Source organism: Pseudophryne corroboree, chromosome 6 (genome assembly GCF_028390025.1).
Source record: "Pseudophryne corroboree isolate aPseCor3 chromosome 6, aPseCor3.hap2, whole genome shotgun sequence".
Taxonomy (NCBI): Eukaryota; Metazoa; Chordata; class Amphibia; order Anura; family Myobatrachidae; genus Pseudophryne; species Pseudophryne corroboree.
Window position 1 is genome coordinate 35,300,167 of NC_086449.1, and position 21,918 is coordinate 35,322,084.

A 21,918-nucleotide genomic window follows, 5' to 3' on the forward strand; every position below is an offset into this window, starting at 1 on the left:
TCTAGGTGGAGCCCCGCATACACATTGTGCAAGATAAAAACCTTTATACACATTGCAACAGGTAGAGCCCTTTATACACATTGTGACTGATAGAACTCCTTATACACATTGCACCAGGTAGAGCCCCTTATACACATTGTGACTGATAGAACTCCTTATACACATTGCACCAGGTAGAGCCCCTTATACACATTGCACCAGATAGAGGCTCTTATACACATTGTGCCAGGTAGAGTAGGTTATACACATTGCGCCAGATATAGCCCCTTATACACATTGCGCCAGGTAGCGCCCCTAATTCACATTGTACCATATTGAGCTCCTTATACACATTGCACCAGGTAAAGTACCTTATACTCTTTGCTCCAGGTAGAGGCCATTATACACATTATACCATGTAGAACCCCTTGAGAGAAAGAGCGAGAGTGTGTGTGTGACATGTGTGTCATCCACTGCCTGTATCATCGTCACTAGCTAGCTCTCCAGATGCAGCAGTAGGTCCCCCAGCTCCCAATGAAGGAGTAAGTCAAGCCGCCTCCTCTCCTTTGCTGTCCCCGATGTCCCGCAGCTGCATCGGACTTAGCTGCCCAGAAGTTAGTAGTGGAAAGCGGCCAGCGGGGGTGGGGACCAGGAGGCGGTCAGTGTGGTGTGCACAGCAGGGGGGCCACATGCAAATCAGATGGTGCTGCTGAGGTGATGGCAGCCATACACTCAGGCCGCAGCTCCCCGGGCGGCCGCCCTGCTAGCCCTCACCTAGAACTGCCACTGCTGTAAGATTATGCAAAAATACCTGAGATCTGCATATATACATACAGTGCACAGATCACACCAGCTGACCCATTTGATGCACATGGTAGAACGTGACAAGTGATGCATGTTTCCATTTTACAGATGACTACTGTCTAATCCACACATTATGAACCATACGTATACCATATATATAAATGTCATCCTCTTCCTCATTTTAATGGTCTGTTCCATGGATCAGAGATGCAGACTTCCACCTATGTCAGTGCTGGAGGGCGTAACACAACCTGGAGATATCATGATCGGAGTCTTGCTAAGTGTTCATTTTGACAAAATCTACCAAAAACTTACATTCAGTGAAAGACCACCCAAGATCCTGTGTACACTGTAAGTAATTCATTTATTACTGAAGTTCTCAATATTATGCTGACAATGCTTCTGTTCTGTTGGGTATTCCTGTGCAGTTCCAAAAATGAAGTGTTGCCTATCAATAGGTATTGCACACGTCTACAGTTTATATACTGATCACATGTAGCTGTAAGATAAACATTACTGAAGATATTAAGACAGTGCATATATTCGCAATTCACATGTTTTATAGCCGGTCTCATGTATCTACAGTTACGTTGTACAGAATTATGCCATATCACCACTTGTGGCTGAATGGTCATATTTGTGTAGTAATGGGGCATTTTGAGGGCATTTGGGGGTATGTAAATGGAATATGTTGAGCTGTGAATACACAGAGATCATTTTAATTTAATATTTCCTTCAATTTTTTTTTAATAAGAAACGTTTGGCCTAGGGGTGTCATGAAAAAAATTCTGATACTCTAGAGCGTCACAATTCAAAAAGTTTGGGAACCACTGGATTAGGAGTAAAAATAGGCAGTAAGCATTAAATAGTAATCCACTGTAAAACAAAAGTCTTTTTTATATATGTGTATAGCATATGACACCCCCCAAAAATCAATGGTTTAAATGGGAACCGGTCTTTAGGTCAACAGTAAGTAATTCGACACTGTCTAGGTCGACCACTATTGGTCGACAGTAAGTAGGTCGACAAGGACTCTAAATCGACAAGGACTCTAGGTCGACATTTTCTAGGTCAACATGACATAAGGTCAACATGAGTTTTTCAATATTTTTTTTTCATTTTTAGAACTTTTTCATACTTTACGATCCACGTGGACTACAATTGGGAACAGTAACCTGTGCCGAGCGCTGCGTCAGCGGGGCGAGACACCTTCCCCGAAGCATGGCGAGCAAAGCGAGCCATGCGAGGGGACACGTTGCACTAATTGGGGTTTCCGGTCACTGTACAGAGAAAACAACACCAAAAAAACTAAAAAAAAACTTGTGTCGACCTTTTCTCATGTTGACCTAGTACATGTCGACCTAGAGTCCCTGTCGACCTACTTACTGTTGACCAATAGTAATCGACCTAGACACTGTCAACCTAAGTCTTATCTACCTAACATACCACACCCAGTTTAAATATGCAACCCCTGGTTTTAATTGTAGCATAATGAAATAATAAGTAGAAAAATTAATTTCTGTGTACACTCAGATCTATTCTACAATGACCAAGTGGTTAGGATTTATAAAAATATATTTTAGTAAAAAGTTATGTTTATTTGCAAATATTACTGTTTGCAAACTATTTATTGGAATGTTGCATTAAGGATTAAAGAAAAATGTCTGATGAGCTGTTATCTATCCTAAAGGTTCAGTTTGGATAACTACCATCTGACTCAGACCATGATACACACCATTGAAGAGATCAACAGGGATCTCAATATTCTCCCAAATGTAACATTAGGTTTCCAGATGTATGACACCTGTAATGTACCTCATAAAGAATTACAAGGATCATTACAATTCCTAACTGAGTTCACCACGATCACCTCTAGCAGCCGGTGTAGTTCTCGGCCATCTTTCCCTGCCATTATTGGTTCCACTCTTTCTGCAAACTCAATCATCTTGGCTCATGTTCTGGGGACTTTCAGATACCCACAGGTAAGACGTTTTGCAGAGCCACAAAATATACCTTACTATTGTGAATTAATTACTATGTAAACAACATGTTAATAAGAGTGTAAGAATGTGACATAAGGTTTCAGTAAATCAAAATAATACTTTGGGCCTGATAGAAATAGAAGCCGTGGAGGCAGCAATTGCATCTTTTTCCACAACAGTGTCACTGTATTCATGCAAATGCCATGACCGATTCTCAGTCTACTGAGATGGCCACTGGCAGTGGAGCCATTCCATCATGGCACATGTCAAGACACATGACCGTTGCACCATTGGTTGCAGTATCAAAGATTGATCCTACTCTATAGCAGGTGCAATTTATCCATCTGAACATGGCCATCTTTGTCAGGGCAGCTACAACTTTGGATGCAGTCCGCTGACCTCAACTCACCCTGGTCTGGCTAGCCGCCAACCTGTTACTTTCCGGGAATGCCACTGACTGCCAATCTCTTTGCGTTCAATTCCAATCTGTGTCTCAAAGCTGTGACCATTGGGGCATATGCGTGGTGCGATTCTAGCGCATGTGCAGACTGAAAACATTGGCTGCTTGCATACGTCAACCACAACATGCACCTCTGAACCAGGTCCTTTGATTCTTGATGGATGCAATTTTAATTGGAAGTCAATGATACAGTATTCTTTCTCAGCATTACTCACATAACCTAGTTTCTGACCTCTTACTCACGCACCTAGTTCCTGACCTCTTACGCAGCCTAGTTGCTGACCTCTTACTCACGAAACCTAGTTCTTGACCTCTTACTCACGCAACCTAGTTCCTGATCTCTTACTCACGCAATCTAGTTCCTGACCTCTTACTCACACAACCTAGTTCCTGACCTATTACTCCAATAACCTAGTTCCTGACCTATTACTCATACAACCTAGTTCCTGACCTCTTACTCACGAAACCTAGTTCTTGACCTCATACTCACACAACCTAGTTCTTGACCTCTTACTCACGCAACCTAGTTCCTGACCTCTTACTCACACAACCTAGTTCCTGACCTCTTACTCACGTAACTTAGTTCCTGACCTCTTACTTGCCCAACCCTAGTTTCTGACCTCTTACTCACGAAACCTAGTTCTTGACCTCATACTCACAAAACCTAGTTCTTGACCTCTTACTCATGCATCCTAGTTCCTGACCCCTTACTCATGCAACTGAGTTCCTGACCTTTTACTCATGCAACCTAGTTTCTGACCTCTTACTCACGCAACCTAGTTCCTGGTCTCTTACTTCCACAACCTAGTTCCTGACCAAATACATAACCTAGTTCCTGGCTTTTCAAGCTTAGCTAAGTGACACTTTGGGACCAAGTTTAACTTAGAACACGCCACCCAAACGGACATACTGTATTGTTTATTCAGAAATTTGTGTTAAATCTGTAGATAAGTTCACATACACCTATCTTCCAAGTGTGCCAAATGGACCCAATTGCTGAACCATGAAAAATGCGGTTAAGTCTTGTCATGCGTCAGTTTTTGCTCAATAGTTTAAACTTGGTTCTGGCTGCAAACCAATGGCATCTACCTGGCAGTGGTCAATCAATAGAAGCAGCTGCCTTTTTCATTTGGTGCCAGCTACGAGCCAATCAGGATCCTTCTGATTTGTAGTCAGCGTCAAATTCAAAAAGTAGCCACCACTTTTAATGGTTTTCCAGTTCACGAGCTGCAATAGGTTCACGGCCAGCACCACGTTTAAGCTGCCACCACATTTGTCATGATGTCAAGACCCAATGCTCCATCCCAGCTCCTATTAGAGATGTGTCCACTCTTGAAAAGAAGGAAGTACAGAGCGAGCAGTGCAGTGGGTGAGAGAGTGGATTTCATAGATAGACGAAGGTATTGAGAGAGGGAAGCAGGCAGTGAGAGGTGCAAGGGATGGGAGAGGGAATCAGGCAGTGAGAGGTGCAAGGGGTGGGAGAGTAAAGCAGGCAGTTAGAGGTGCAAGGGATGGGAGAAGGAAGCAGGCAGTGAGAGGTGCAAGGGGTGGGAGAGGGAAGCAGGCAGTAAGAGGTACAAGGGGTGGGAGAGGTAAGCAGGCAGTGAGAGGTACAAGGGGTGGGAGAGGGAAGCAGGCAGTGAGAGGTGCAAGGGGTGGAAGAGGAAAGCAAGCAGCGAGAGGTGCAAGGGGTGGGAGAGAGAAGCAGACAGTGATTATGTTTTTGTCACAAGATTATTGTCATTTTATGACTTTCTTTCTTTGCTTTCAGGTCAGTCCATATTCAAGTGCTTCTTTACTGAGTAACCAAAAAATGTTTCCATCTTTCTTCAGGCCTGTTCCAAGTGATAAAACACAGTCTATGGGACTGGCTCTGCTGGTTTTAAACTTTAATTGGACCTGGATTGGTTTTGTGGCTACAGACAATGATTATGGTATTCTGGGAATACAGATAATAAAGCAAGAGATCATTAAGGCTGGAGCGTGTGTAGCTTTTACTGAATATATACATCTGGGACAGCCAGATCGCAATGCTCCACATATAGTGAAGGTTATTAAGGAGTCATCAGCTAAGGTGGTTGTTGTATTCTCTGCTGATCATGAATTTGTTCCTGTTGCAAATGAAATGTTGAAACAGAACATCACAGGGAGGATATTTATTGGAAATGCCGGTTGGGTCAGGACCACATTACTGTCAACAAGAAATTATTTTTGCATTTTTTCTGGCACTCTTGGCTTAACCGCTAATAGTTATTTGGTTCCAGGATTAAGTCAGTATCTCAGCAAGATACATCCTCCTCAGTCTATGAGGGAGACCTGGGAGAACTTATACTGGGAGAACTTATACTGGGAGAATGTTTTCAGCTGTAAATTTCTTTATGGGAAAAACCTTACTAGTAATTTGGAGGCTCAAGTAACAGAATGTACAGGAGAGGAGAAGTTAGATGATGTCAGGAGCAGCTCCACCTACATCAGCAGCTTAAAATACTCTTATTTGTCTTATTTGTCAGTGATGTTTTGGCTAAAGCTTTGGATGATCTGAGAAGCTGCAAGATGGGTGATGGTCCATTTTCCCATGGAACCTGTGCAGACATTTTGAATTTCAAACCATGGCAGGTAATATACCGTCTAAGATATAGGAGTCACATGTAAGTTTTTTTAATATAAATATCATATGTCCCTAGTACAGTATGCATAATTTATGTTTGAAAGTTGCCTAACTGTAGCATCTCCACATTAGTACAGATGTGTCCACATTAGAGATGAGCGGGTTCGGTTCCCAGAGAACCGCCCCCCCCCCCCCCAAACTTCATGTTCTGAGCCGGGATCCGAGCCTGGCTTGGGAATTCCCGCCAGACTTGGAAACCAGAACGAGGCAAAACGTCATCATCCCGCTGTCGGATTCTCGCTGGATTTGGATTCTATATAAACAGCTGAGCATCACCACCATTTTCACTCCAGACTTGGAGAATGAGGGAGATAGACCTCTGTCTCTCTGTGGGTGGTGGCATCGGGTGGGGTCAGTGTGTGCTCTGTAGGGATGCTGCTCCTGTCACTGTTGTATACTTGTGCTGTTAGGGGTGCTGTCCTGGCTGTCAGTTGTGTTTAATGTGCTGTTAGGGGTGCTGCAGCTGTACATGGGTGTTGCTGTCCTGGCTGTCACTGTGTTGTAAAGGGGCAGGGGCACTGTCCTCCTGTATGCTGTAAAAATTCAGGGGTGCTGTTGTTAAAATCAAAGCACACTGGTCCTGGATGTTGTGAAAATACAGGGGTACTGGCCCATTCTTGTATGCTGTAAAAAAATCAGGGGTGCTTCTTTTGTTAAAATAAAAGCACATTGGTCCTGTATGCTGTAAAGATTCAGGGGTGTAGTTGTTAAAATAAAAGCACACTGGTCCTGTATGCTGTAAAAATACAGGGGTGCTGGTGTTAAATTAATATTACACTGGCCCTCTATGCTGTAAAAATCTTGGGGTTGCAGTTGTTAAAATAAAAACACACTGGTACTGTATGCTGTGAAAATACAGGGGTGTCGGCCCTGTCTTGTATGCTGTAAAAATTCAGGGGTGCAGTTGTTAAAATAAAAGCACACTGGCCCAATATGCTGTAAAAATTCAGGGGTGCAGTTGTTAAAATAAAAGTACACTGGTCCTGTATGCTGTAAAAATTCAGGGGTGCAGTTGTTAAAATAAAAGCACACTGGCCCAATATGCTGTAAAAATTCAGGGGTGCAGTTGTTAAAATAAAAGTACACTGGTCCTGTATGCTGTAAAAATTCAGGGGTGCAGTTGTTAAAATAAAAGCACACTGGTCCTGTATGCTGTGAAATTACAGGGGTACTGGCCCAATCTTGTATGCTGTAAAAATTCAGGGGTGCTTCTGTTAAAATAAATCATACTGATCCTGTATGCTGCAAAAATTCAGGGGTGCAGTTGTTAAATTAAAAGCACACTGGTCCTATAGGCTGTAAAAATACAGGGGTGCTGGTGTTAAAATAATATTACACTGGCCCTGTATGCTGTAAAAATTCAGGGGTGCAGTTGTTAAAATAAAACATTACTGCCTTGCCCCGGGTGACAAGAATCCTAGTTTTGGCCCTGTTGCCAGTACCTGTTTTGAACAGGTTAATGGATAAGAAAGTTGATTCACCACAGATGATGGAAATTATTTATTAAGAGGAAAGTCCCGGAGCAGAGCATTCTGTCCATCCTGGATATGGTCATGTTTGTAGTTATGACTTAAGTTTAATTCCATAGGCTGCCAGCTGATTAGGTTGTTTGGTGCCTATGGAGGCATGCCATGCTCATGTGTGTGGGTGCTTCTCATGTGCTGGACATGCCCCCAAAGAGGTGTGGCTATGCCCCCAGCATGCTTTGGCCACACACCCTCTAAGTGGGCAGGGGGGCCCAGGAAGTTGTTGTGCCGGGCCTCAGGATTTCTCTTGGCAGCCTTGCCTATTATATACGCTTACCATAAGTGGTGCAAGTAGAAATTTTTCTTAGTGGTACTGATAGTAAAAATGGGCATGGTCACATGTCATTACACATTATTCCTCACACCGTAATGCTTATTAGACATTATGCCACACACCGTAATGCTTATTACACATTATGCCACACACCGTAATGCCCACTACACATTATACCACATGCAGTCATGCCTATTACATATTATACTACACACCGTAATGCTTATTACATATTATACTATACACACTGTAATGCCTATTACATAGTATGCCACACACAGTTATGCCACTGACACCATTTTATGTCATACACACAAAAATACAGTGTCATCAATATACTTTTTTTTCGCTCCCCCTTGGCATTTTAGTGCCGCTTACACACATAATGCCCTCTGCAGTGCCGCTTACACACACTATGCCCCCTGCTGTGCTACTTACACGCATAATGACCCCCTAGTGTCGCTTTCACACATAATGTCCCCTGCAGTACCACTTACACACATAATGCCTCTAGTAGGACCACCCTACATGCTCGTTGCCATGGGTTTCTTGCTCGTTGCCAGGGGTTGCATGCTCATTGTCAGGGGTTTCTTACTCGTTGCCAGGGGTTGCATGCTCATTGTGGACAGAGACCCTGCACCCTGCGGTGCCAGTGGTGGGCTGGTGGTACTGCGTACCACCACCTTATTTCTTAATGGTACTCCGTAACACCCCGTACCACCCTGCTTTCAGCACTGCTTACCATACTATTCATTTAAACTGGGACATTTGTGGATTAAAAAGGTTCTCTAGCTGATTAAAACCAGGCGAAATGCAGGTTCAAAGTCAGCCAGCCACAGAACCTGTGTAATTCATAAGTATTCCAGTTTAAAGGAATAGTACGGTAAGCATAATATTTTACAAAATGTTATTAAATTTGACCATAATTTTGGTGTCACATCGGCATTCAGCCAAAAGATAACAGCAGAAAACTGCAGACGTCTCTGCATCAGAAAGACAGCTTTGTTCCAAAAAGAGTGAGTTTTTCTGATTATCTTGAACTGTCAAACACCTGCTGTCTGCATAACCTGGATCCTTAGTGAACTCCCAGCTTGGACACTGAAAAAACTACTATTTGGGCTGGGTTTTTTTTCCTCAGTAACATCTGACTGCGTACAGTATGTCAATGTCAATTTGCATTTATACCCCTGAAAGTCCTGTATGAGTTACCAATGCTTTTTTACAAAATCTCCACAATTATTCCAAGTAATAATAAATTGTCAACATCATCATTATTTTATTGATACAGTGTTATTTTTCCAATAGGTCTCAAGGCGCTTATCAGATAGGATGAACAGAAAAGTACATAATACAGAAAGTACAGATGTAGCTATGCTCATCTATCCATGATGCACGGATGGCACGACTAGTGTGCCAATGCAAAGACATCTATGGAGTGAACACCGATTGTGACTTATCTCAGCACGGTGTTCTCTGCCTCTTACCATGATGCTTATGCCCATGTGTACACGTTGCGGGAAAAGATGAGGATAGCTATGTCCGTATAATTGTGAAAGGAAAAGAGACCACCACACTCTCGGCGCACACAATACTTAAGAGAAGGGGTTACAGTCCCTTAGTTGCTCTTCACTGGTGTCCAAATCCTTTGAATATTTCTCAATACCTCAAAAGGAAAACACACAAAAATAGTGTAATGCTGATAATTACATCCAACCGATTAAAATAGAAAGAGGACTCATACACAAATGGAGGTCTTCCAAATTATTAGTAGACTATGGAAGCTCATGGAAGCGGAAATATCCCATTTAGAGGGATAGACCCATTCACAGCGGCTTTCGGTCCTTGGGATTTCCCACTCCGGTTTACATGTAAATTAAAAGGAAACTTCCGTAGTGTAACACCATATGGTACATTTATTAAAACCACATACAAAAGTAAAATGAACTCCTACCAGATGGAAATTTCCTGCATCTATATTATGCATTATCTTTGTGGATGTAATGTTTATATGCTGTATTGCCTACTTATTTTAGTAATTGGTTGGATGTAATTATCAGTGTTATGCTATTTTTGTTCGTTTCCCTTTTGAGGTATAGAGAAATATCCAAAGGATTTGTGCACCAGTGAAGAGCAACTAAGGGACTGTAACACTTTTTCTTAAGTATTGTATGTGCTTTGAATGTGGTGGTCTCTTTTCCTTTCACAAACGTAATGTCTGGAGTGTGGGTGATACTCTATCCATTAACACTTAGCAGCCTTTATTTGCACAATTGTGGTACTCTTCCTTGTTGATTATGTCTGTATATTGTTGTGCATACATATTTAATGACACTGTACTTACTTCTGCAAATTTACTGCTCTCTCTCTATCTCACACAGTCTTCATTCCCACTTCCAATTCTCCTCAACCTACTTACCCCATCCAGACCATGAACATCTTTTCTACAACTTCACCCTCACTCAGTGTCTACCTAATACTTTATTCTATCCCTTGTTCCTACCTATATCCTACCCTCTAGCATCTTCCACCTCACTCCCCTTTTATGTCTCCATTGCAGCTCTCTGTTTCACTTCCCCACCTTTGCTGTTCCTCCATTTTCATTTATGTTTCCCCCACCATGGTCCTGCTGCCCCACCACTACACCTTGCTTCCTCCCTCCTCTCTCTATCACCTCACCTCCATCAACATTACACGAATCTCCCTTCCTGTCCATCACCTGCAGTTTCTCTTCCTAGCTCAGGGGCCTACACCATCACTACACTTTCTTCATCTATGTCCTCCAAATTAATTTCACTTGAATGCTACAGCAGCTGTGATAATCTCATTTACATCTCTCCCACAAACTCGGCCCTGCTCTCCTGTCCCTCTGAAATACCAGATCTGTCTGTAACCAACTGGTTCCCACCCATGACCTTTTCCTCTCAACTCCTTGAATCTCCTAGCTATTACTGGAACCTGGATATCCCCCTCTTACATCACATCTTCTGCAACTCTCTTCTCTGGGTGCCTCACATTCTCACATACCCCCCCAAGCCATGGGTTGCCATGGTGGTCATGTTGGGTACTTCTATCCCTAAAATTTTCCTACCAACTCATATCCTCAGTACCAATCCTTTCTTTCTCTTCATTCAAGGTTCATGCTACAGATGAAGCCATGCTAATCATGGATCTATCTGTGACTGAGTTTGCCCGGCGAGACGGACTTCTGTGCACGAATGGGACTCATGTACATCGTAGACGTGCACGTGCCCCATTCAAAGTGGATGGGAGCAACACTGTGTGCTCGCCAGCGTGCCTGGGTGCACGCCACTAAAATATACAGTGTCTTCTTTATTTCTGTGATAACTACTCAACCTCACAGATCCACACCTCAACAATGGCATTCCAAATGCACTTGGTGGAAATTGCGTTCCAAGGTAGACTTCCACATTTCAAAATCATACTTTCAACTTACAATGCTCCCCTCTATCTCTCTAAACAGTCATATTTTAGGAACCTCATCTCCTCCCAGTCCTCAAACCCCCAGCATCTCTTCAACACTTTCACCTTCCTCCTCTGCTTACCCCACCTTGCCGTCCCTTCTCACTCTCTGCCCTTGACTTTGACACCAACTCACATCTGTAATTGACTTCATATGTCAGGACATCACATCAGAACCTCAGTACCCCACCCACCTCCTTTCCCATACTACCCTTCAACATCTATCTTACTAACTCTACATATTTCTCCCCTGCATCTGGAGATGAAATCATGGCCCTCATCCAGTACACCCCCTCTCACTTACCCATTGAATGTATTTCCTCCTGCCTCCTCCTCTACCTTTCTTATTTTCCCTGCTCCCTTCTTACCCACCTCTTCAATCTTTCCCTCTTATCAGGACTGACCCCTATGCATTCAATCATGCCCTTGTCATCACCCCTTGGTCATGGATGAGGACAACGACTTAATCTCCAGATACAGGGGAGAAAGTAAGGGACCTAACACTCTCTAAAAATAGGGACCAATCTCTCGCATCCTTTTTGCTCCAAATTCCTTGAGCATATTGTTTAAAACCTCCTTACCACCTTTCTTTCCTCAAATTGCTGCTTAACTTATTTCAGTCTGACTACTGTGCTCTCTACTCCACCGAAACTGCCCTCACTGAAGTCACCAATGGCCTCCTTGCTGCCCGATCCAAGGGCCACTTCCCGCTGCTCATTTTCCTCTAACTTTCTGCCGATTTTGACACTGTTGACCACCGTCACCTTTTACAAATTCTTCACTCCCTTGGTTTGCATGATACATTCCTCTAATGGCTTACCTCCTACCTCTCTGACTGTCACTTATCTGCCTCATCTCATACTTTCATTTAGCTCCACTACCACTAACTGTATTTTTCCCCAGATTTCTTTGATCTCTCCTATTCTCCTTCTATATGTCATTTTTAGGTAAGCTCATTAGGTCTTTTGACCTCCAATTTCATTTGTCTGCTAATGCTAAAATCTACCTTTCCTTCCTGACCTCCAACTTCTCTCCTTACTCGTATCTCCAACTGTCTCTCCTCTTTCTCTTCCTGGATGTCCCAGTGCTTTCTCCACTGAAAGAGAAATTTGCCACTAAGCACCATATTAAAAAGAATACTAAGAAAACAGAAACCAGTATTCTAACTCTCTAGTGGCTCTTTGCCAAGGACTCCAACAAAGAAGTCTGGTTTCAGTGCAACTAGTGCACAGATTGTGACCCCCCCTTTTTTTCTCAGGTAAATAACATTCAAAACAAAAAATTAACATAGGGGGTATTCAGGAATTAATAAAATTACCTAACTAATTAAGAATTGTGAGTACTATTAAATCTATAACATTAAATGAGGGCTAAAGGGTAAACCAGGTCAAGGCACAGAAACCAATAAATAAATAGAGTTATGGAGACTAGGTGGTGAGCCTAATGCTATTTTATGTTCTTTACATGAATTCAGAAGGGAACTTTCATAGGGTGGTGAAGATAAAGCTTAGCTGCTGCTAAAAGAGAATCCATATAAAACTGGAAAGGATGCCATATTGTGAACTAAAGACCAGGGAACTAATTATGGACTTGGCTAGTGCTGGGCACATCTACCAGCAATGTCTAACAAACAATTATATTAATAATAGAAATTAGAGTAGTAATTAATGTATTTGTACAGCTTGCCTTTTATTCTGTTTAATTAATTTTAGTATATATTATGAAACAATAGACTACATTCGTGAGACATAAAATAGATTTAATTTATTATCTTTCTAGTGTCAACAAATGATACCCTTCTTCTCCCACTCTTCCCAGCTCACACACTATATTAGGAAAGTCCGACTTATACTTAGTGGTGGTAAATACATTTACTTTGATAAGAACGGAGACCCACCTGCAGTCTATAGTATTGTGAACTGGCAACTGAGTCCGGAAGGGACTGTAAGGCAAATTCCGATCGGCAATTATAATACTGCCTCACTTCCTGATGACGCTCTGACCATCAACTCCAGTCTGTTGCTGTGGCCAATGGGGAATCAGCAGGTGAGGCTACAGATGAAACTCTGGTTCCTGTACAACTGTATAGTTCTTCATATATTTATAATCCAGTATTCTATGTTATTTGTACTTAATGCATGTGGCTCAAGCATCTAATCCAGTGGCTACCAAACTTTTTTTGAATCACGGCACTCTAGAGTATCAGCATTTTTTACATGGCACCACTAGTCCAAAAGTTTCTTATTAAGAAATTCAGGGAAAAAAAATTGTTTTTATATGTTTTATATGTTCAGGGACAAGATTCGCTTTTGTTTGTCCACATATTTTATGATTGGACACCACCAGCACTAGTTTGCCTATTGCATTGACCATAAATAATGTGAATTGGTCCTTGCCCCCCAATCCGAGTCACCCCTGCAAGTTCTTGGATGCACCCCTGGGTGCAGTGGCACATAGTTTGGGAACCACTGAGCTAATCAGCAAATGAGTATGCATCTATCTTCTATATAAATACACTATCCAAAGAAAAAGTATTTCCAATAAAGGGACACTCATTGACTAAATGCATATTCTCACATAAAGTCACGAAGGCATGCAACTAATTAATAATTTAAAATTAACTGTTACCGTTAACTTTAAAAGCCAGCAAAATCTAAGTGTACATTAAAGTGATAAGTGTGATGAGATTTGTGAATAAAAATACTCATTCCACTGTCTGTTGTCCACGTTTCTTTGAATGATTGTAATTATTGTGAAAATTTAAATTCCATCAAACATATTGTCTTAAATGCCCAGAGATAATGTATATCAATATCCTAATACTTAAATCTAAAGCTAGATCCTATAGAATATACAGGAATGTGTTACAGGGTCTCACTTAAGCCACGTTTCACATATGTCTAACCGTACATCACACATGACATATTTAGGCTCATATGAGTATACAGACTCTGTGTCTCATAAATGTCCCTATTTATATGGACATATATTAAATAGAATCTTCCACCATCATTTGTGTACTAAATTACAGTAGCCAACACCAATAGTCCAATCTTAAAAGCAGTGATACAGAGAAAGCTAGTGGTAGAGGAAATTTTATTTATTTAATATAAGAAATTGCAAATTGAAACACGCAACAGAGAGTGGATTGAGTAGTTTAATTCGAAGATATTATCACAATTATCAATTTCACTTTCACATTTATTTTGCTGGCTATTAAAGTTAACAAAAAAAGTAATTTTGTTGTTATTAATTAGTGGTCACACATTATCTATCTTTATGACTCCCTTTGAGAATATAAATCTACTCCATGAGTTCCCCATTACGGAAATACTTTTTCTTTTATTTGGATAGTGTACAGTACGTATATATACAGTAGTTTATTCCTAGATACACCTCCCTGCATTAAATTTGAATTTGATAATAGTGTATAAATAATTGGGGGATGTATCTGTTATTCTTCTTTTGTTTCTTCTATATAAATAGTCAGACACCAAGGACCAAATGTAATAGAGTGAGATTTTCAGAAAGTGAGCTGTGAGCATTTAGTCCATTGTGAAGTGCAAATTAAATAATCTCTACTATAGCAGCAATTGGTGTTCATATAGGTTTGGACATTGGATCAGCACAGCAGTGAGTAATTGGGTTCATGGGAGTAAATGTTTCTAATTAAGGATATTAGCTTTCCATCCCTTTTATGAAACTTGTATAACAGATCTGTGCATTGCTTGAATATAGACCAGAGCACAGAAACTCAATCAATAAAGCATCACGGTCAGGTTTATGCATTATCGTGTCCCATAACTATATTCACATTATACATTCTTATTGTCTAGAACCTTATTTGCCCTTCTGTTAGGCATTTCAGTTCACAAAAAGATGGCTAAGGCAAATAAGAATAAAAAAAGACAATATTTTAGATTTAATTTATTTAATTTATTTAGGATCAAATTCTTCTTATCCTCAAAGATATATTTGATAAGCAGAAGGTTTCTGTCCTCCCTGAGCTCGCCTTTGGGACTCTCTAGTTCTTAGACAGTTTTATAATAGATCATATGTATTAATATGTAACACTTTTATGACATACAGTACATACAGTAGATATTAAATCATAGCATTGTTGTAATCTTCTTATGCAAACTGCACAGACTGGATGGTCTTATTTGCCCCATATGGCTTTGTATTCAAACTTGTATGCCCAGAATATATAGCTACCTCTCTTATATCTTTATTAAAAATTTCCCTGTCCATAGGTTGTACAAGAAGAGTGTGGTAGATGTTGCTAAACTACACAGCATACAACTCACAAAACTTGTTATTAAACATTTTAATCTTAAGAAAGGACAGAATTGTGACTAGTATGGTTAAAATCCTATTATTATTTATTATTATTATTATTATTATTATTATTATTATTATTAAATAAACAATGTTTAAGATACAAAACAAAAGGCATTTACAAGCTATCACTATGAAACAATAAATGTTTAAAAGACCATTCATAAAATACAATTACATATCACTGTATGCCCAGGTTCCTCGTTCGGTTTGCAGTGAGAGCTGTCCTGCAGGATACAGGAAGGCTGCTAGATCAGGATACCCCATCTGCTGCTTTGATTGTGTCCAGTGTCTACAAGGAGAAATATCTAACCAGACAGGTAAGTCCAGGACTTTCTTCTTACCACAGAGACTTCAGAACTGAACAACTCTAATGTATGTAATAAAATATTGAAATATATTCAAAATTGTGTCAGATTCACTACAAACACTTCTATCGCATTAGAGGTCCTGTACTATTTTTCAATTAATGTGAATCAGAATTTTCATAAATATATATTATATAGTAACCCTACCCCTTCAACTATTTATACTAAGTCAATTAAAAAATTTCTCTTGTAAGTTTATACATGTCGGTAGAAATATACCTTATTGTTTAATTAGTTTAAGGATCTGTCTTGGAAGACATTTTAGTAAACTTTATATTTTTATCTTATTTTTTATTTGTCTTTTAATTTTAAAGAAGGTGTCCCAACCATGTCTCAACTTAGACAAAGGATTAATAAAAAACAACCACATGGACTCTCTAGACATTATTATAACCTCCAGTTAAACTCCCAGTAATGCTACGTCTACCACTACCACCAAAATAAAATTCAAGGGTTTGCGCTTAGCAAGTTCTTCATTTTTACCTCTACTTCATCCACATACTTCTGCAACTTAAAATATGTTATACTTAAAAAAATATGCCTAAAAAATGTAGCATTAAAAAAAATCCAGAAATTTGAAATGTGAGTGGCAGAACATGTACTCAGGACTTACTAAATTTTATGTATAATATTGAAATATATCCATTATGCCTGCATACAATAAACAAATATAGGAAATTGTCATTCAAAGAATACAGATTTGCAAAATATTCTCTAAATAAATGAAAAAGATAAAAATTACAGAGATTAGCAAACTTGCAAAGACTTGTTTCTGTTGGCAGGGTTTGTCATAAAGGTTATCCGGACTCCATGTTGACACCAAATAGGTTGACACACCTTAGGTCGACACCAATTGGTTGACACACCTTAGGACAACATGGACAAAAGGTCAACAGGGACAAAAGGTCAACATGAACAAGGTCACATGGAAAAAGGTTGACATGAGTTTTTCCAATTTTTTTCATTTTTTTTAACTTTTTCATACTTTACGATCCACATGGACTATGATTGGGAACGGTAACCTGTGCCGAGCGCAGCGGTAGGGGACGCGGTGCACTAATTGGGGTTCCCGGTCACTTTACGAAGAAAACTACACCAAAAAAACATAAAAAACTCATGTTGACCTTTTCCCATGTCGACCTTGTCCATGTTGTCATTTTGGCCATGTCGACATAAGGTGTGTCGACCAATTGATGTCGACATAAGATGTGTCGACCTTTTTGGTGTTGACCTAGAGTCCCAGACCTGTCATAAAGGGTTGATCAAATAGTAAAATGACCAACTGGGATATGACAAAGTCCTTTGTTTTATTCACCAATCTTCTTATGTATTCACTAGATGTTCAGTGTAAATGCAAATTGCTTATGGCTTGCTTTATTAGGAAACAGAGCATTTAATACATGTTTATTTTCACCTTTTGGTAGGTGTTTTTAGAACAACTAGTTCTTTTTCAAAATTCCTCATTATACTGTTTGTTTTAAACAATGTTGCACTATATTTTCTGTTTTTTTTTCTGTTTATTGGAATCACTATTGCCATTCTGAAACACTGAAAAAGATCTGTATAAAATGCAGATTGTTATCTTCTGATAAGAGTATTTAATTTAGCCAAATTTGCACAAACGGAATCCCTATATTCAATTGGAAGAGTCTTGTGATGAAGGCTATTGGATTTACTCAAATTTCCATATTCATGTTGGGTTTTTGCTGCATGGGATTAGTTTAGTAATTGCTCCATGGTTCATAAAATTCATCGCCAGTAGCTCCAAATTCTTCATTACGTCAATGCAATTGAACAATAATATTTTGGGCCAACAGCCTTATCACTGTTGAAGACAGGGACATTTGTTGTTGATATGAAAAATTTTGGACAATATATTGCAGATTACAGATCATAGTAAAGATATCTGAATAAAAGCCAACACATAATCAGGTTAATAATTGATATGGGGGAAATAAACTGGTCTGTTTGACAATTTTTTAAGTGTTTTGTTAAGTATGATGGGCACAGTGAGTTAGACCTCAGAAACTCAAGGATTAGAAGATTTTCCAAAAGTATGCTCAAATCCTCAAATATGAAACAGAATTGATCAACTCTTTTTTAAAATACCATTGTCATATCTATTTAAGAGAGGAGGTGGCCCATGTACAGTCTCTGTATGGGCACTCTCCTCAGAGTTTATTGTGCATGTAGAAAATGCCATAAACATGCCCACTACACCATTTGACAAGTGATTTTGCAGTACTGCCATGGAACAATGATGAGGAGAGTAGGAAACCTGACTGAGTGGTGTGCAACGTGGACCCCCCTGCATCTAGGGACTTGATTGATTCACCACTCTTTATAGAATATCATTAAGTTGAGAACATTACCTCAAAAAACAATAGCTTGCATATGTGTCCTGATAACTAAGGATATGTACAGTATGACATGACAAAGTTTGAAAGGAGTGAACCTATGATAGAGAGCAGGCAATGAGTTTACAATGTAATGATTATAGGTGTGGTGGTCTTTACAATGCATGGAATTCTGACAACAATAATGCTTGTATCTTAAACATATACGACAGGCAAGTAGTATAAACCTACTCTCACTGTTTTTTTTATATCATGCAACACATTAATTACATTTATATTTTGTATCATGCAGATTCAATAAACTGCTTAAGGTGTCCTTGGAATCAGTGGCCAAATTCTGAGAAATCCAGATGTCTTCAAAAATCAGTGGAGTTTCTTTCCTATGAAGATACATTGGGAGGACCTTTAGCTACAATCAGCATAATATCCTCACTTATTCCTGCTGCTATTTTGAGGCTTTTCATCTTGCATAGACAAACATCTATAGTGAAAGCCAATAATTACTCTCTAAGTTGTCTTCTACTGATGTCCCTGTGTCTCTGCTTCTTGTGCTCTTTAGTATTTATAGGTTACCCCCACCACCAGACGTGTCTCCTGCGTCAGGTACTGTTTGGCCTGGCCTTCACTTTGTGTGTCTCAAGTATTTTGGCTAAGACTATCCTGGTGGTGTTAGCTTTTATGGCCAGTAGACCAGGCCGCAATCTGAGGAAATGGATGAACCCCCAAGTGTCCTACATGATTATTATTACCTGTTTCCTGTTACAACTCATCTTGTGCATCACTTGGTTGTCCATAGCTTCTCCATTCCCACAATATAACACTGAAACTAAACATGAAAGCATTATTGCTGAGTGTAATGAGGGCTCCCCCATTGCCTTCTGGACCATGCTAGGTTATCTGTTCCTTCTGGCCACCATTAGTTTCATTGTTGCCTTCCTGGCTCGAAATCTGCCTGACAGGTTTAATGAGGCCAAGTTTATTACCTTCAGCATGCTGGCCTTCCTCAGTGTCTGGGTGTCATTTATCCCGGTCTCCCTCAGTGCTCAAGGTAAATACATGGTGGCCATGGAAATATTTGCCATCTTGGCTTCCAGTTGGGCTCTGGTGATCTGCATGTTTCTGCCTAAATGTTTTATCATAGTGTTCAGACCAGATCAAAACAGTCAACTTCTCATTATGAAAATTAAAGATTAAGATAAGATAAACAGCTATAAACATTATAAAGATCAATAAATATATAATACTGTACATATGATTATGCTGTCAAATTATAATAGTTTATTACTGTTACAGTACAATATTACAGCAGTATATATTGGGATAATAAGACCACTAGAACCATGCATGAAGAGACCTTCACATATAGCAAGTCATATTTATCTTATGCCGGGTACACACTAGATAGATGGGGAATTGTTCTGACGGAACGGATACCCGCCAGCCCAGAATGTGTGTACACACTGGGGTGATGCTGATGAAGGACATAACAAACATTTTCCATCCTTCATTAGCATACTACAGGACACTCTTGACAATGCTTGGTTTGAATGAGGAGGGGGCAGCAGTGTTGAGGGGAAGGATGGTTAGAAGGTTGGAGGAGGTTTTAAACTAGGCGCCTGGGGGCAGGGACAAGAAAGAATTGATGGGACAACTAGAGAGAGTAGAAAAGTGGGATGTATTAATTATAATGGGGGTGCAGAGGGGGGAAGGAGAAAAATAGTCAGCTATGGTATAAAGGAAAACTCAACTTCCTAAGGAACCGTCTACAACTAAACTTGCAGTTCAGGGAAACTTAAGTGTACGCTTGCAAATGCAAGAAGCCTTACAATTAAAATGGGGGAATTAGAAACGATTGCACTTAATGACCAATATGATATCATAGGCATTACAGAGACATAGTGGGACGATTCTCATGACTGGGCATCAAACATGGAGGGGTACACCCTCTTCAGGAGAGATAGAACTAATAATAAAGGACGTGGTGTTTGTTTTTATGTTAAGCCATTTTTAGAACTTTATGTAAAGGAGGTCATTTAAGAGGTCCCCTGGTGATAATGTAGAGTCATTATGGGTTGAAATTTCAAGTGGGGGTAAAGATACAAAAAAGCTTTTAATAGCGACATGCTACAAACCGCCAGATATTAGTATGTCGGACGAACTACATCTCTTGCAGCAAATAAAAAAAGCTGCAGCACTGGGGGAGGTCATTATGATAAGGGTCTTTAATTACCTGGACATAAACTGGAACACCTAATCAATAAATACAGATAGGGGAAACAGATTCTTAAACATACTAAAAAATCATTACTTGTCCCAGGTAATTGAGGAACCAACTAGACAAAGGACAATACTGGACCTAGTACTAACTAATAATATGGAGATAATAACAAATGCTAAAGTAGGGGAGACCTTGGGAAATAGCGATCATAATATGATCACATTTGATATCAGCTTCCAAAAACAACACCATAAGAGTCTAACAAAGACTTTTAACTCTAGTAAAGCCAACTAGCTGAAACAAGCAATGAAGGACATCAATTGGGACATTTTGTTTCATGGTAAGAATATGGCTGAAATGTGGGATGTTTTTTCAACTGAACTCAATAAGTACACTCATTTGTTCATCCCCAAGGTAAACAAAAGCAGGAGTACTCAATTCAAACCAATGTGGTTTAATAAGAAGTTTAAGGAACATATGGATAAAAAGAGGCAAGCTTTCAAAGCATTTCAGTCTGACGGGAAGGCTTAATTATTCCAGTTCTACAGGGAATGTAACAAAAAAAATGCAAAAAATAAATCAGATTAGCCAAAATAGAAAATGAAAAACAAATTGCAAAGGAAAGTAAAACAAACTACAAAAAGTTCTTTAAGTATATAAACGGTAAAAGGTTAAAAAAAGAGAATATTGGACCACTAAAGGGCGAGTTGGATGTCTTGATTAATGATGATAGGGAAAAAGCAGATTTATTGAATAAATTATTTTCATCAGTATTCACAAGAGAGGACAGGTTGACAAGAGTAGTGCACAACATCAGCAATAAAAATGACCTGTTGCTAAGTACATGGTTAAACGAGGATGTAGTACGGGAGAGACTAAAATTAAATAAGTAAATCTCCTGGGCCGGATGGACTACACCCCAGGGTTCTTATGGAATTTAACTCAGAGCTTTTGAGGCCCCTATATTTGATTTTCAATTAGTAAATTACATCAGGAATGATACCAAAGGATTGGCGTACAGCAGAGGTAGTCCCAATATTTAAAAAGATAATTAAAACTCATCCTGGAAACTATAGACCAGTAAGTTTGACATCTATAGTTGGGAAAATAATGAAAGGTATATTAAGGGATAGTATACTGGAGTACTTAGATACCTCCAAGGTTATTAATAGGAATCAACATGGTAGGACAGGTCATGTCAAAGTAACTTAATAAACTTATATGAGAAAGTGAGTAAAAATATCGATCAGGGTAAAGCAAAGGATGTGGGCTTTCGGGACTTTGCTAAGGCCTTTGACAAAGTGCCACATAAGAGACTCATTTTCAAATTGAGAGAGCTTGGGGTGGGTAACACTATGTGTACTTGGGTAAGTAATTGGCTGTACAACAGGGAACACCAAGTGGTGATTAATGGGAAGTTCTCTGAATGGGCCTCAGAATTTAGTGGAATACTGCAGGGTTCCA

General features: G+C 39.7%; 1 protein-coding gene across 1 annotated transcript; it reads left to right on the forward strand.

Moving 5' to 3' along the window:
• The first annotated feature begins 979 nt into the window (after positions 1–979).
• LOC134934202 (extracellular calcium-sensing receptor-like) lies at positions 980–19,430 on the forward strand. The gene is made up of 8 exons (XM_063929692.1): positions 980–1,134; positions 2,474–2,765; positions 4,997–5,664; positions 5,736–5,841; positions 10,827–10,919; positions 12,348–12,377; positions 15,708–15,831; positions 18,529–19,430. The coding sequence occupies exons 1-8, from the start codon at positions 980–982 to the stop codon at positions 19,428–19,430; spliced, it is 2,370 nt and encodes a 789-aa protein (XP_063785762.1).
• Positions 19,431–21,918: the final 2,488 nt, after the last annotated feature.

Coding starts and splice junctions, on each gene's coding strand:
- LOC134934202 (XM_063929692.1), top strand. CDS start 980: ATGGATCAGAGATGCAGACTTCCACCTATGTCAGTGCTGGAGGGCGTA. Junction 2,766..4,996: donor GGACTTTCAGATACCCACAG/GTAAGACGTTTT, acceptor CTTTGCTTTCAG/GTCAGTCCATATTCAAGTGC. Junction 12,378..15,707: donor CCAAGGACTCCAACAAAGAA/GTCTGGTTTCAG, acceptor CTGTATGCCCAG/GTTCCTCGTTCGGTTTGCAG.